Source organism: Pelophylax lessonae, assembly GCF_965119305.1.
Source record: "Pelophylax lessonae genome assembly, chromosome: 4".
Lineage (NCBI taxonomy): Eukaryota > Metazoa > Chordata > Amphibia > Anura > Ranidae > Pelophylax > Pelophylax lessonae.
In genome coordinates this window covers 275,441,574-275,457,338 of record NC_138771.1, presented here as the reverse complement: position 1 = coordinate 275,457,338, position 15,765 = coordinate 275,441,574, and the positions used below count along the sequence as shown (strand labels likewise).

Genomic DNA, 15,765 nt, shown 5'->3' with positions numbered 1-15,765 from the left:
TAGCCAAAGGCTTCTGAAAGAAGATGGCTAATGCTGAGACCTGACCCTTGATAGTACTCAAGGCCAGTTTCTGCTCAACCCCTTGTTGCAGAAAAGCCAATATTCGACTAATCGAATAAGACCGAGGACGGAACCCCAAAGGTTCACACCATGCAATGTAGGACTTCCATGTGCGATGATAAATCTTTCTGGAAGTCGCTTTTCTTGCTTCAACTAGAGTAGGAATAACTGAAGCTGACAAACCCTTGTCCTTCAGCACCTGGGTCTCAATAGCCAGGCCGTTAAAGCCAGCGATCGTAAAGCAGGATGGAGGATCGGTCCCTGAGACAGTAGATCCTCTCTGAGAGGAAGTCTCCACGGGACGTCCGCCACCAGTCTGACCATGTCGGCGTACCAAGCTCGACGAGGCCAGTCCGGAGCTACCAGGATTACTGGGATTCCTTCCTCCTCTACCCTGCGAAGAAGTCTTGGCAGTAACGCGAGAGGAGGGAAGGCATATATTAGCTGGTATTGCCCCCACGGGGCGATCAGTGCGTCTGCGGTTTCTGCTAGAGGATCGCGGGAGCGAGCCACGAATCTCTGAACTTTCCTGTTGAATCGTGATGCCAACAGATCCACATCCGGGGTGCCCCACCGTAGGCACAACTGGTGGAAAACGTCTGGATGGAGGGACCATTCCCCCTGATCCAGGGTCTGACGGCTGAGATAATCTGCCTGCCAATTCTCCACCCCCGGAATGAACACCGCAGAGATTGCTGGAACAAATCGTTCCGCCCAGCGAAGAATGCAAGCCACTTCTTTGGCCGCTCGGACACTCTTGGTGCCCCCCTGGTGATTGACATAAGCCACGGCCGTGGCATTGTCCGACTGGATCCGAACCGGGCTGCCCTGGAGCTGCTCGGTCCAGTGAATCAGACAAAGTCTGATCGCTCTCAGTTCCAATACATTTATCGGTAAACTGGATTCTTCCGGGGACCAAAGTCCCTGGGCAGATAATTGACCGAGAATTCCTCCCCATCCGGATAGACTGGCATCCGTGGTCACTATCGTCCAATATATTGGCAGAAATGACTTTCCCTGGCTGAGCATTGGAGACCGAAGCCACCAAACCAGAGACTCTCTGGTCTGTTTGCTCAATCGTATCTGATTGTCCAGGGATCCCGGATTCCGATTCCATCTGAGGAGAATCTCTTGCTGAAGAATTCGGGTATGGGACTGGGCAAATGGGACTGCTTCGAATGAAGCCACCATCAACCCCAGAACCCTCATGCAAGTCCGAAGGGAAGACCAGCTGTTGGACAGTAACAACTGGACTGCTGATTGAATCTTTCGAAGTTTCCCTACCGGAAGAAACACTCTTGTCCTGACTGTGTCTAGAATTAGACCCAGATATTCGAGCCTCTGGGTGGGAACCAGAAAAGACTTTTGCTGGTTCACCAGCCACCCGAATTCCTGTAAAGAAATCATAGTAATTTCTATGTTTTGTAGCAAGGTCTGAGGAGACTCTGCATGAAGCAGAAGATCGTCTAGGTAACCTAGAATCGATATACCCCTTTGGCGCAGAAGTGCCAACATTGGGGCCAACACTTTTGTGAAGACCCGCGGAGCCGTGGCGAGACCGAAAGGTAACGCCACAAACTGATAGTGGTTCTCCTCTACGGAAAAGCGTAGAAAACGCTGATGTCCTGCGAAAATGGGAATGTGAAGATAGGCGTCCTTGATGTCTATGGACGCTAGGACATCCCCTGGATGCAGGAAGGCTGCTACCGTGCGAATGGACTCCATTCTGAATCTTCTTATGTTGACGAAAGAATTGAGTGCTCTTAAGTCCAGAATTGGACGCACTTTGCCCTCTTTCCTGGGTATTGTAAACAGGTTTGAATAAAACCCTTGAAACCGTTCTGTCCAAGGAACGTGGACTACCACTCCTTGTTGTAGTAGATCTGTGACTGCTCTCCGCAGATCTTCTAGACGATCCGGAGATAGTCGGATATTGGAAGGGAAGAATCGCGCCGGTGGGAGAGATCGAAACTCGATCTTGTACCCTGACTTTATGACTTCGCAAACCCATTTGTCCGGGATTCTGGAAAGCCATGGATCCGGGAACCGGCGAAGACGTCCCCCCACCCCAGTTATGGGTGGGGGCGCACCTTCAGGCTTTGGATGGTTTATCTTCAGGTCTGGAAGGGGCGGGCTTTTGCTTGCCCGACCAACGACCCCTGACGCCTCCTGTAGGAACCTTGGAGGACTTAGTTTTTTCACCCGCTGGACGAAAAAACCTCTTGTGAGCAGAAAAAGAAGGCCCTCGTCTTTGACGAGTTCCTCTACCTTTAAAATTTTGCGGTAAAAAGGTGCTTTTTCCACCGGTGAGATCCTTAATGATCTCATCTAAGTTGGCTCCAAATAGACGTTCTCCTGAAAAGGGGATATTAGCCAATGCTTTTTTGGAACCTTGGTCGGCTATCCAACCTTTTAGCCACAGTGTACGCCTGAGAACCACTGCTGAGACTGATGCTCGCGCCATTAATGGAGTGGCGTCTAACGCCGCATCACATACAAACTGTAACCCCTGTATCATTTGTTCCAACAAATCTGATACCGCCTGAGGGACTTCTTCTAAGTCCCGGCGTAACCACTTGGTCCATTCAGTTACAGCCTGCGAAACCAGTCCAATAGCAATTATTGGTCTGAAAGCTGATCCAATCAAGGAAAACATGGTGCGAGACATAGCTTCTATCTTGCGCTCCACTGGATCTTTAAAAGACGGAGCGTCTTCTAAAGGAATAACCGTGGCTTTATTCAATCTAGCAATTGGTGAATCCACCACAGGTGGTTCTGTCCATTTCTTAATAAGGGTTTCCTCAAACGGATAACGCCTGTCAATGCGTTTGGAAATATTAAAAGTGCGTTTTGGCAGACGCCATTCTTCATCGATTGGATTGCCAAAACATTTGGGCAATGGAAAAACCTTTGCCACTTTGATGCGCTTTTTAGTCCCAAAAGGGATCTCAGTTTCAGCTATTTCTGATGGAATACCCTGTAACCTTAAAGTCTCTTGAACAGATACAATGAGTGCGTTTACCAACGCTTCCTCTCGGGCTATGGCTGATGCCGAAACATCCTCCTCACTGTCTGAAGAGACAGGACCCGAGACACCAATACCAGATGAAGTACCTGCAACTGCAGAAATAGGCTCAGAGTCTGAATCCGAGGTTTCAGATAATAAGGGGTTAGGCGGGGGTCGCTTTCTTGCGCCCTGTCCCTGACAAGCCACTTCCACCCGGGACACAAAAGTTTCCATAATAGCTGACAAAGATTCAATTGTCAATGGGGTGCTGGAGGATCCCGCAGACCCCTCGAGGGGATCCGGAGGAGATACATGAGTGGCAGGGTCCATGTTAATACAGGACACTTTTGCCAGCAATAAACAAAAAAACTCCTTTTTTTTTTTTTTTTTTTTGTGTGTCTCCCCCTAGCGCAATAGCGCCCCTCAGAGTACCTGCTTCTCGATCCCAAAGAGAGAGAGAGAGGGACCCCCAAGGCTCACCAACCGATGCAGTGCAGTTTCCAACAAACTGCAGCCAGCGTCTGTCTTACACAGACTGGAAGGAGCTGTTTGCTTTTTCCCGGGCAGAAGGCGTGGCTCCGCCCCCTGTGTACGCCTTCCGGCGTTCCCAGCCCTCCACGAGGAAGCTGGGCTCACAAAACATGGCCGCCCCCATAGAAGAGACATAAGACTCCAAAAACATGGCGGCCGGCGTGACCTGAGGACATACATGCATTCGGTCTACGGCAAAATGGCGGCGGACCGCCGATATCGTCTTCCCAGCACATCCACCTGCACTCTGCTGAGAGGTGACATATGGATCTACAGAGATACACTGCACATAAGGTAGGATTATACCTCCTATGTTTGCTGTAATGTTACAGTCTGCTGGGTAGAGTGTTAGCTCTTGAACCAAGTCCACTTCCCACAAACACATGCTGTATTACAAGGGGGACTTGTAAGTGTCAGATATATGCTGACCATATATGGAGGGGCCCATAATATCTACTGCCTCATAAATGAGGAAAAAAAGGGAACGTTTTACTCACCATACCGAACCGACAGGCACCCTCTCTTCATAATACCCTCTCCACCGAGGTGGGGGTTTGTGGACGCCTCGACTCTCTGGTCCTGGCGTCCAAGCGAGCTTTTAACTCGCAAAGTCAGTCCCTTTACTGGGACTCCGCCGCGGCCGACTCAGCACACTGGTCTGCACGCGCTTTTAGGCAGAGACCGGGGTGACCACTGGATCTCACATCCAGCCCGTCGCCCGGCCCCGCATACTTACTTGAATATGTCGCGGCCGACCAAGCGCAATGCCTGGTCTGCACGCGCTCGTAGGCCGGCTGGGGTGACCACAAGTGTCGCCCAGTCCGGCATTTTTGCTTGAAGATCTCACAGGAAAAAAACACTGGAGAAAACTACCTAAAAAATGTCTTTTTCTTAAAGAAAAAAAGTCTTGCCAGGACCAAAAGATCCCAGCAAGGAACTTAGGTCCTTACTCCTGACTAGACAGAAAAAAACTGATTCCCTGTAGCAGAGAGAGGGAGGATATACCCTCAGGGACTGCCCCCTAGGGTGGAGCCAGAACGTTTTGTCATTCTGCCTAGTCCTACTCCTGCGGAGACAACATAACCCAGCTCTTGAGAATCAAGAAGACTACGTCTGTCAATGAGCGATAGAGAAACACTGATACCCAGGCTGCAAATACACTGATACCCAGGCTGCAAATACATTGATACCCAGGCTGCAGGGTACCAGGATTCGCAATCCGCTTTGTCCGGTAGACACAGAGGTCGCAGGAGCGGCGAACTCCTAGCCAAGAACAGGCTGAATGATATACATTTACGCGATTCAGCCTGCTTGTGCCGCCTGCAGTTAAAGTACTGTGGGCGGCAGTTTCGTTCAGGGGGCAGGGGCGCCGCCCCCCTAATCTACATGTGGGGCGCCGGACGCATGGAGCTCAATGGGGTTTTTTTTTCTGAGTCACCTGATTAGAGCCAGAGGCTCCAATAGGCTTCAGAAAAGGGTGGACCCGGAACGCAGAGCAGTGCGCCCCGAGCCCATCCAGTGTGTGACAATAGCGAATGAAAATTTGCTATTTTTACTTGGATCCTCCTCCTGGCCAATCAGGAAGCGGGTCCGAGACCCGGTTCCTGATTGGACGAAAGGCAAAACCATGCCATTGGCCGAGGAGGAGGCGGGAGGACTGAGAAGCCGCCGCTGCAGGTAAGTGCACTGGTCCTGGGCACGGCACGCTGGTCTCTCTGCATTAAAAGGGGGCACACGCTGGTCTCTCTGCATTAAAAAGGGGGCACACGCTGGTCTCTCTGCATTAAAAGGGGGCACACGCTGGCATCTCTGCACTGAAAGGGGGCACACGCTGGCATCTCTGCACTGAAAGGGGGCACACGCTGGCATCTCTGCACTGAAAGGGGGCACACGCTGGCATCTCTGCATTGAAAGGGGCACACTATACCTTGATTACTGAAGGCCCCCTTTCACACTTTTGTGACCTCAAAGTCACGCAATTTTTTACAGCGTTTTTTGCCGCAAAGCAATGCCCATTACATTTTTCTGTTTGCGCCCCCCCCCAAAAAATTTTGAGCACCAGCCGCCACTGGTGGGCGGTCAGGAAGTGGTTAAAAGGACTGGGTTCAAGCTAATACATCAAAAATTGCAAAGGTACTAGACACACATGAAAGAAGTTCATGCTTTAGAAAAAAAAGAAGTGGTTACCTATGCAAACTACATCTCAAGGAACACAACTGATTGTCTGTAGTGTTTGGAAAGGAGACTAATTTACAACAGAGGGGGACTGGGTGGATCAAAACAACTTGATAAACTCTGAGCCTGCTGCATATAGGGAACCCTTGACAACACATAGGAATCCATTATAAAGCACTGAATGGGATTTCACAAACATTCTCTGGTTGAGAACTATTCATATTCATTTTGAAATGGAAGCTTTATAAACAGGACCCAATGATGTAGACTATTAACCACTTGCCGACCAGTCGCCGTACATATATAGCAGCGGGTCGGCAGGTTCCCGCAAAACTACATACCCGTACATTGGTTCGTGGGGGAGCACACGCGCGCTCATTCATCAGAGGGGGAACCGGATCTGGAGGGCCGGCAGCCGCTGGGCACCTGCGATCACTGCCCGTGGAGACAGAATGGCGGTCTGCCGTTGTAAACACGGCAGACCCCTATTCTGTGAGCAATGAACACAGGACTCTTGTGTTCCTCCCATTTAGGAAAACAGGGCTCCTGTGTTCCTCCTATTTAGGAAAACAGGGCTCCTGTGTTCCTCCTATTTAGGAAAACAGGGCTCCTGTGTTCCTCCTATTTAGGAACACAGGTGCCTGTGTTCATTCCATAAGTCCACCACCCACACAGTTAGAAAACATCTGGTGTTACCCCTTCCCTGCCAGTGTCATTAGTACACTAACAGGGCATATTTTTAGCACCGATTACTCTAGTAATGTCACTGGTCCCCCCAAAGTGTCAAAAATGTCAGGTGTCCAATCTGTCTGCCACAATGTCACAGTCCTGCTAAAAATCGCTGATCAGTGTCATTACCAGTACAAATTAATAAATAAGTAAAAATGACAAATCTTTCCCCTAGTTTGTAGATGCGATAACTTTTGCGCAAACTAATCAATAAACTCTTATTAAGATTTTAACCAAAAATATGTAGCAGAATACAAATTGGCCTAAAATGATGACAAAAATGTGATTTTTACATTTTTTTGTATACCCCCTAGGAGTGCTCATAGGCGTAGTCAAGCTTTTTCCTGCCTAGTGTCCTACACCTGTAGGAGGCAGTATAACTTAATAATTAAGAAGAATCAGGACTGTGTCCGTCAATGAACAAAAGAGAAATAAAAATTACTGACTATAACAAAGGAACTGAAAAGAAATGATGCACCACCCTCGGTTAAGAGTTGAGGTTTTATTTTTGATAATGCATCTGGATTTGCTGTACATCAAAGAAAAGAGCAATCAATTGGAGCATTGCAGTAAATAAATGGAGCCTTACCTTTCAATATATCTAGACATATTCTTCCCAACTTGTCTACATTCGGATGATAGATTTTGGTCATGAAACGTACTTTAGGAGCTGCCATTGGGTACTCTTCAGGAAGGAATAGTTCAAGTTTAAATGTTCCTCCTTCAAATGGTGAATCCTGTGGACCTGCAATTACAACATGGAAATACCGTGCGTTGCTGTCATCTGGTTCAGCTTTTATTCCAGGAACTGGTTCTGCCATTAAGCGCTGGGTTTCCTGTAAAACAAAGAGAAACTTAAATAACACATATCAAAGAATCAGAGGACTTCATTTTTACTACAATGATTGAAATCGGACAGCCAGGTAATTAGCATTTTCAGGAGTCCGACGACGTACCTTAAGGTTCCAGTCACACTTCTGCAAAGCGGGAATGAACAATCCCCGCTCGCAATTTTTTTTCTAATGATTGGCTGCCCTATATGGGTTAGTCTTTAGAAAAGCTCCTGCTCCATTTTGGGCAACAAGCTTCACAGGACTTTGAAATGCACTCATTGTTGTGACTGCAGCATGACAATTGCAGCAGGCCATTAGAGGATAATGTCACCTGAACTCGCGTTGTGCAGTGATCACCACGTTATTTGAGCTCCCATGCAGAATGGCTGCAATGTGTTTGGGGCCTAAAGAACTTTTATTTTGAAATCTGTCAAAACAATCTTATGTTAGATAGCACTAACCATTTGTATACTATCTAAATACAAGAGGCAGGAAGAAGCCTGCAGTAGGTGTGTTTGGAAACACCATCACAAACAAGAGATCTCACATCACCAGATTAGTAACATAAAAGAGTGTAGGTATGGAACATAAATGAGATGGAGTACTGATGAGCCAAGTCTTGCACAAATCTCAAAGCTTCATTTTCAATTCAGACTGAAGAGTACTCCCACATAAAATGCTCAAATATTGGACTCTAATAACAAACTCCCATAAAGTTGACCTTTACTTTGCCCATGCAGCAACAGCTGCATGTACTTGCCTTCCATTTGCTCCCCCAATGCACCGTCCATCTACTAGAGAAAGCGAACAAAGTGTATGCTCCAAATTGTGGCTTGCAGAGGGCTGATGACTCTTCACTTTCCCCTATGTGTCAGCTTTAGGTGGCTGAGTAGCCAATCACAAGTGTAGCGATGTGGGGAGGGGCATAAATCACATGTGCCCACATAGCCTTAAGTTTTAGGTATTTTTCTTTGCATCTGGGAGCTACACAGCTGGGGAGAGAAGGAAAAGTTAATATATGCTGCAGGTCGGAGGGTGCCATTTAAAAAAGGAAACTCATGCTTGCTAATGGCTGGACATCAGACAGTTTTCCCCTTAGCAGGGGAACACGTCAGGGATGCCCACTGTCCCCACTTCTGTACGCCTTAGTGGCGGAACTTTTGGTCATTGCGATTCGGGCTCATACGGGCATCAGTGGCCTTCACGCTGGTGCCCTGGAGGAGAAAATTGGAATGTACGCCGATGACAAATCCCAAGTCCTACCCATAGACGATATATGCTTGTTTCCCCCTAGTCCCGACTTCTTGCTATGTAGAGTAAACCGCATTAAATATTTACGGGTTCATGTCACAGCTAAGCCGTCAGATTATGTATCTGATAACCTGCAACCTCTCTTGGCTATGGTCAAAGCTAGGCCTCTTGGGGTAATGGGTCGTGTTAATTTGGTAAAAATGGTGCTGCTCCCCAAGTTGCTTTATGTACTGTGGCACTCCCCCCAATCTACCTTCCCCTTCGATATTTCCTCCAGCTGGAGTCCCTCCTTAAGCACTTGCTGACTGCCTAACGACGATTTACGTATTTAAGCGGCGTAGGTCTATGTCGCTAGCCTGAGAGGCTCTAGGTCTCGCTCGCGGACCCCCCCCCCCCGCGCGCGCGCGTGTGTGCCCGGCGGACCCGATGTCCGCGCCGGGCACCCGCGATTGTCCGTTAGAGCGGGAGAAAGACAGGCGGCTAGTGTAATCAAAGCCGCCTGTCATTCTCCCTTGTGTAAGAATAGTGATCATACGGTTCTGCTATGTAGGACCGTTGATCACTGTTCTTACACCTCAAGCCACAACCAATCACAGTTAGAAACACGCCCCTAGGGACACTTAACCCCTCCCTCTCAAAAAAGTTAACCCCTTCACTGCCAGTGTCATTTTTACATATGTATAGCACTGATTACTGTAGTAATGTCACTGGTAACCCCAAAAGTGTCAAAAATGTCAGTCAGGGGTCCGATCTGTCCGCCGCAATGTTGCAGTCCCGCAAAGACAAAAATCTTTCCCTTAGTAAACGCAATAACGTTTGCGCAAACCAATCAAAATACGCTTTTTGCGATTTTTTTACCAAACATATGTAGCATAAAACAAATTGGCCTAAAATGTTAAAGAATTTGATTTTTAAATTTTTTTTGGGGAATTTCATATAAAAAAAAAAAATGTGAAAAATATTGTTATTTTTGCAAAATTGACGCTCTTTTTTGTTTATAGCGCATGATAAAAAAAAAAAAAAAAAAAAAACACGCAGGTGATCAAATACCACCAAAAGAAAGCTCCGTTTGTGGGAATAAAAAGGACGTCAAATTCGTTTAGGTACAGCGTTGCACGACCGCGCAATTGTCAGTTAAAGTCACGCAGTGCCGAATCGCAAAATAGGCCCTGGTCAGGAAGGGGGTAAAATCTTCCGGGGCTTAAGTGGTTAAACCGTTTGTATGGGGATCCCCCAGACAAACTGTCTTGGAGGAAACTGAAGAACCCCACCACTCTGGGGGGGGGGGGGGGGGGGGGGGGGCGGGGGTCTGCACTTCCCGACTTTAACCTATATTATCTTGCGGCATAGCAGTAGCATTTCTTCCACCTCAACTCCACGTATAGGGACAGGTTCTTGACTCTCCTTGCGCCGTCCTGAGCTCATGCACTCACGGATCCGTTACTAATTGTTGCGGGCCTTCGTGGAGCGGAGGACAGGGGCAGCCATGACTCGATGTTGTACCATTACCGTCGGCTGTGGGATGTCATCTCTGGCAAATTGGCTCTCCCTGACCTCCATGAATATACCCCACTGTGGCACAATGCTTCCCTCCCTGAATTCCAATCTATCCCGGATGGGCATGTATGGGTCCAGCACGGGATCACCTTTTTATCCCATATTCTCACGACTGGACATATGTATTTTTGCTACCTGCAGATCCGTCATGCATTCCTCTCGCAGTTTCCCCAGGCAATACCTGCACTAACCCCCATCCGTGTGCTGGAGGTAGTCAGATGTTCAGACCCTAGCCACCTTATCTCGATCCTGTACACCATGCTACATGAGCCGGCTTCCACAGTCCTTGCTTTACACCCAAATCTAAGTGGGAGGGGGATGTGGGAGACACAGAAGATGACGAGTGGAGTGATGCTCTCCCCCAAACTGTTTGACCACCTTACACAACTGTATATCCTTCACCGTGCTTACCTCACTCCCATTTTGACAGCCAAATACCGACAAGGCACCTCTGACACCTGCCCTATGTGTGGACTAGAACAAGGGACTATCACTTAATTTAGAGTTGCCTGGAGCTTCAGGGTTTCTGGGCACAAGTCGTTAAATTCCTACATGACACTATAGGCTCCCCCCTTTTTTTGTTCCCCAAACCATGTTTATTGAGGATCTTCCCCGATACCACTATGAATAAATTCACTACTAGATTTCTACACTAAACTTTATTCTCGGCTAGGAAAGTGATAGCGAGACATTGGATGCGTGACAGACCCCCCACTTTCCACGACTGGCTTAGGGAAGTTCACGACACTCTACCCTACAAAAAAATAATATATGCCCACCGTGGTTGTCCCACAAAATTTAATAAGATCTGGGACAGATGGGTGCAAGCCTCAGAGACGTGTTCTTGAATGCGAGACCACTCCCCCGCTCACTAAGCCACTATATTGTCCACCCTATATTCGCTACTGGCCATTGCTTTTATTGAAATGCTGTGTCTTACCTATGTTTCATGCCCATGACGTTTTTTCCAGTCTACATTTTTACCTCTCTGTAACCCATATGACAAGTTGTATTCTCACAAATGCTTACTAATTTGATTGATCCTGTGTTACCGGTATTTGTTTCTTTTTTCAATAAAGAACCGGTTTGATTAAAAAAAAAAAAAGAAAAGGAAACTCATTTTTGCCTTGCACACCAAGTACAGAGACAGCCAGGCAATTTGTATTTTTAGTAACATTGTGATGGCAGCCTCTCCGTACAAGGTATTTTATAAGTTGCCAGCAGATACCCATCCTTTTATTATGTGTCATATTGGACCACCACAACTGTCTAGGCAAAAACTATTTATATAGGCAGGCTCTTCAGTCCCTCCTACACATCATCATACAAGGTCACTAAATGCATCAGACTGGGATAGGGGTGGAGATGAGCATATTTATTCTCTACTTTAAGTGGTGGAAGGTTGGGAAGGCTGCTGGTTCACTTGCAGTGACATTTTGCATCCACACACCGCTGTATTCCTCCAATCCACCAGAATCCTTTATCCACTAATCTGGTAATCCTGAGAACTCTGCTTGTGATTCAAGAAATGGATTTCCAAAACGCATTCACTGCAGACATCTTGCTGCTTATTTGCAAAAAGCCCAATATTCAAATATGGCACGGCAGCAATTAGAAGTTTTGCTAAGCTACCAATGAAACTCCTACTTGATTTGGAAATTAAAATAGGGCAGTGAGGGTGAGTAAGTCTACGTTTCCACTAGTGCGACACCAGTCACGCGATTTAGAGTGCGACTTTGATGCAACTGAGTGCAATTTTAATCTGACTTTACACTGACTCAAAGTCCCATCAAAAGTCACATCCAAGTACTGCAGGCACCTTTTCAAAGGCGCTGCAACTTTAAGTCACATAGATTGGAATGTGTGCAATTAAAATCAATGGGCTTAGACTTGTCATGCGACTTTATGTGTCCAAAGTCGCATGACAAGTCGCACTAGTGGAAACGGAGTCTAAGCTACAGAGCAGAGGCATTGGGAAGTGTACTCCCAGTCATCCTGTGACATGTGCTCTAGCAGATTAGGATGAACCAGAATAAGGTATATTGAGTAAAGTATCTGACTTTAGCAAAGCTGTAGGTATTTGCTGAACAACAGTAGCAGCCCAACGACTGCATTGCTGGTTAACCAACACTTTTGAATCCATGCACTGTACACAGCTTTAAATACAAGGGAAAAACATACAAACTCAGGACTGTTATGCGCTGAACATTACAGACCTGATATGGTAAAATTCAGGCGGATGACCTCCACCATACAAATCAAATCCACTTATACTTATCAAAGAAGTACGTCAAACGCTCAAGTACCACGTCAAACGCTCAAGTACCACAAGTGGCAAGGAATATTTTGCTGCAGAAGAAAAAACTGGCCGGCCTCCTAGCTTTCACAGGCGACCTCTAAGCACAAGATAATGGACTCAGCCCACATTAGACTGGCATTATAAAGGCTTACAAAAAGTTAAATTTTTCCGTTCAAGCTTTTTTTTAAGTGAAAGCACCTTGTGATATCGTCATGTGTTAACGTTTGAATCAATCATTTCGTCCCTGCAAAACAAGACTACTAGAGCCCAAAACCAGACTGCTCCCTCGTAATAGGATTTGATTGACAGCAGCAGAAGCCAATGGCCCCGCTGCTATCAATCTACCCTGTGAGGGAGGGAGCCACTGTTCTCAGGCACAGCACTGTATTGAAATCGGGTTTAGGTAAGTTTATGTTGGGGGTCCTAGACAGAGAAGGCTTTATTACTTTAATGCGCAGAATGCACCCAAAAACAAACATTTTCTATACTGCAACTTGCCAATTTTTATATGACATGGCTGCATTAGTATTTCAGTTCCTGTATTTAGTTTTTGACCCCCCCCCCAAGCATCTCCTTTATTTTCATCTAGTGATCTGGCCATTTACACACTTCCAAGCCTAAACTGGCCATAGATGGGTAGAATTTATTATCATCATCATCGTTCTGTAAAGTCCATTCATTCCAAAATCAAATGTTAAAAGCAAATTAAATCTTTCAAATGATATTCAAATTAGAGTTTTCATAATTTTTTTTTAAATACTTTTCCTAAAAAGTTTCATTCAAAATTCTAGTCATTCAAAATTCTAGCCATCCATGGCCAGTACACACTATTAGAGCTGCACGATTAATCGTATGAAAATCGCAATCTCGATTCACCCCCGATCTAACCCTGAAATATGCTTGATTCTTTGCATAGCTGCATAGCAGAGAGAACAGCTGTGGAAAAAAAAAAAAAAAAAGCCTCCCAGCAAACCCCTATCAGCAAAGTCTCCCAGTAACTATAAACAAAAATGATTACATTGTATCTTTTCCTTCCCTCTGCCAGGGAGAAAGGAAGTTTAACCTCTTACAGACTGGACCTTTTTCTGACACTTGTTGCTTGCAAGTTAAAATCAGTTTTTTTTTTGCTAGAAAAGTACTTAGAACCCCCAAACATTTTATATATTTTTTTTTAGCAGAGACCCTACAGAATAAAATGGCGATTGTTGTAATATTTTATGTCACACTGTATTTGCGCAGCAGTCTTTCAAACGCAATTAATAGACTTTAATGAATAAAAAAAAAACGTAACAGTAAAGTTATCCCAATTTTTTTTTGTTACACAGAGAATCGTGATCTTTATTCCAAGCTAAAAAATCGTGATTCTCATTTTGGCCAGAATCGTGCAGCTCTACACACTATAGGTTTTTTTTCCCCAATTCAACCCAGCGGGCTGAACGAAAGAAAAACAAAAAAAACTTAGATCACCGTACCAACACAAATCGTGTTACAGCAAGGACTAAAAAAAAAACAAAATCAGACTGCTTTGTTAAAGCGGAGTTCCGGGCACAAAAACTATATTTTTTTTTGTGCCCCTCCACTAGGTAGACCTCACCTGAAAAGGAATTGGATAGTTTTTTTTTTTTTATTTACTCACCTTTTAATTGAAGATCGAAGATACTCACCTCAGAGTACTTCCTCCCTCAGAGCCGCGGCTCACCCCGTCACTTCCTGTCTCGCTATGATTCCTGGGAGCTGAACGTCATAGCTTCCAGGAATCAATGCGACGGCACCGGCCTCGCTCGTCATTTCCGGGCGACGCCGCATTCCCCTGCTAAACAGCTTCTGGGCATGCCGGAAGTGACGAGAGGGGCCGGCGCATTCTGGGACAAGAAGACGCGGAAGAAGACACAGAAGAGGACCGCGCCGGCTTCAGCTGCCCACAAGAGAGATGGAAACGCTGTGGAAGAAATTTTATAAGTAAGTATTTCTTCTAAAAAGGTAAGTGCGAACCGGGACAGATCAGAGGCTAGCCATTGTGGAATGTGCTAGCCCTGACTGTCCCGGGGGTATGTTTAGTAAAAAATTAACTTCTGTGCCCGGAACTCCGCTTTAATGCTGGTGACAGACTGCCTCATATAGGTCATTTTTGATTTCACCTTTAGCATAACTTTTTTTTTTACCTTAACAGAAATGCAGACGTCGTGTTAAGTTTGGGCCTAGTATCCAAGTGGCTCCAAAAGGGACACAAAGTGTTCCTTTGAAAACCAACATGCATTTGCAGTAGGGCTGGGGAATATAATCGAAAGATCGATGCATCGCGATTCGACCCTTCGCGATTCTGCATCGATGCGGGCTGCCGGCATAATCGATTATACAAAATGACGTCATCAGCCGCGGCCACGCCCTATCGCGCAAGGGAAAAAAAAAAATCACAAGATCGCAGGATCGGCAGCTGATTGGTGGGTTAGTGGCGGGAGCTTAATAAAAAGGCTCCGCCCCTCCCCTTCCGCCTCTTTGACCCGGGCCGAGGCGCAGCAAGACATCCCCCGCGTGTATCGTCGTCCCACCTGCGGCCTAGAAGCCAGCCATCCAAGCAAGAAGCCGCCAGTCCAGTGAGTCCACACACAGGAGCGAGGAGCCCCAAGTGCATCCCCATCGCAGCCAGCCAGCGCCGCCAGCCTCACCTCACTGTAGCCGACAGGCCCTGGAGGCCCAGCCGCCACGCCACTGCCAGTGACGCCAGCCGCCCGCCACAGAGCCCAGAGAGCAGCACAGCACCTGTCCTCCTCTGCAATGCAGTGCACAACAACCCACACAGTCACACAGCAGGTATGTCCGAACAAATAATTGTGTAATCATTCATGGGGGTCTCTCGTCTGTATCTCTGGGGGATGTCTGTGATGGGGGGGCCTGGGACAGGGGACGGTCGGTCGGGGCCCGGGGGTACTGTTCTGCTGTGGCAGTCTGGCAGCCAGGGGGGTCAGTCAGTGTCAGTGGGGGCCTGGGGGTCTCTGTCAGTGTCAGTCAGCTATGGGGGTCTGGGCAAGAGGGGGACTCACTCAGTGTTTGTCAGTGCTGTGGGGGATTGGGGAAGGTGTGGGAGACATCCAGGTCTCTGTCAGTGTGGGGGTCTGGGCAAGGGGGGGGACTCACTCACTCTCAGTGAATATTAGCTTGGCTGGCTGGCTGGCTTCTTCTATCTTGGCTTGCCTTAAAGTACAACTATAGGCCAAACTTTATCCAAAATCCAAAAAGTTTGGCCTTTAGTTGTACTTTAAATGGTGGTAGGCCTGGCTTATATTAATATTTTCTTTTATGAAGCAGTAAACTGCACTACTACA

At 46.9% G+C, this 15,765-nt stretch overlaps 1 protein-coding gene across 1 annotated transcript in view; it reads right to left on the bottom strand.

Moving 5' to 3' along the window:
- UBE2N (ubiquitin conjugating enzyme E2 N) overlaps positions 1–15,765 on the bottom strand; it is a 56,231-nt gene that overhangs the window by 13,850 nt on the left and 26,616 nt on the right. The window contains exon 2 of the mRNA XM_082253364.1: positions 7,092–7,338. Within this exon, the coding sequence (XP_082109490.1) occupies positions 7,092–7,338 (247 nt within the window). The remainder of the gene's footprint in view (positions 1–7,091; positions 7,339–15,765) is intronic.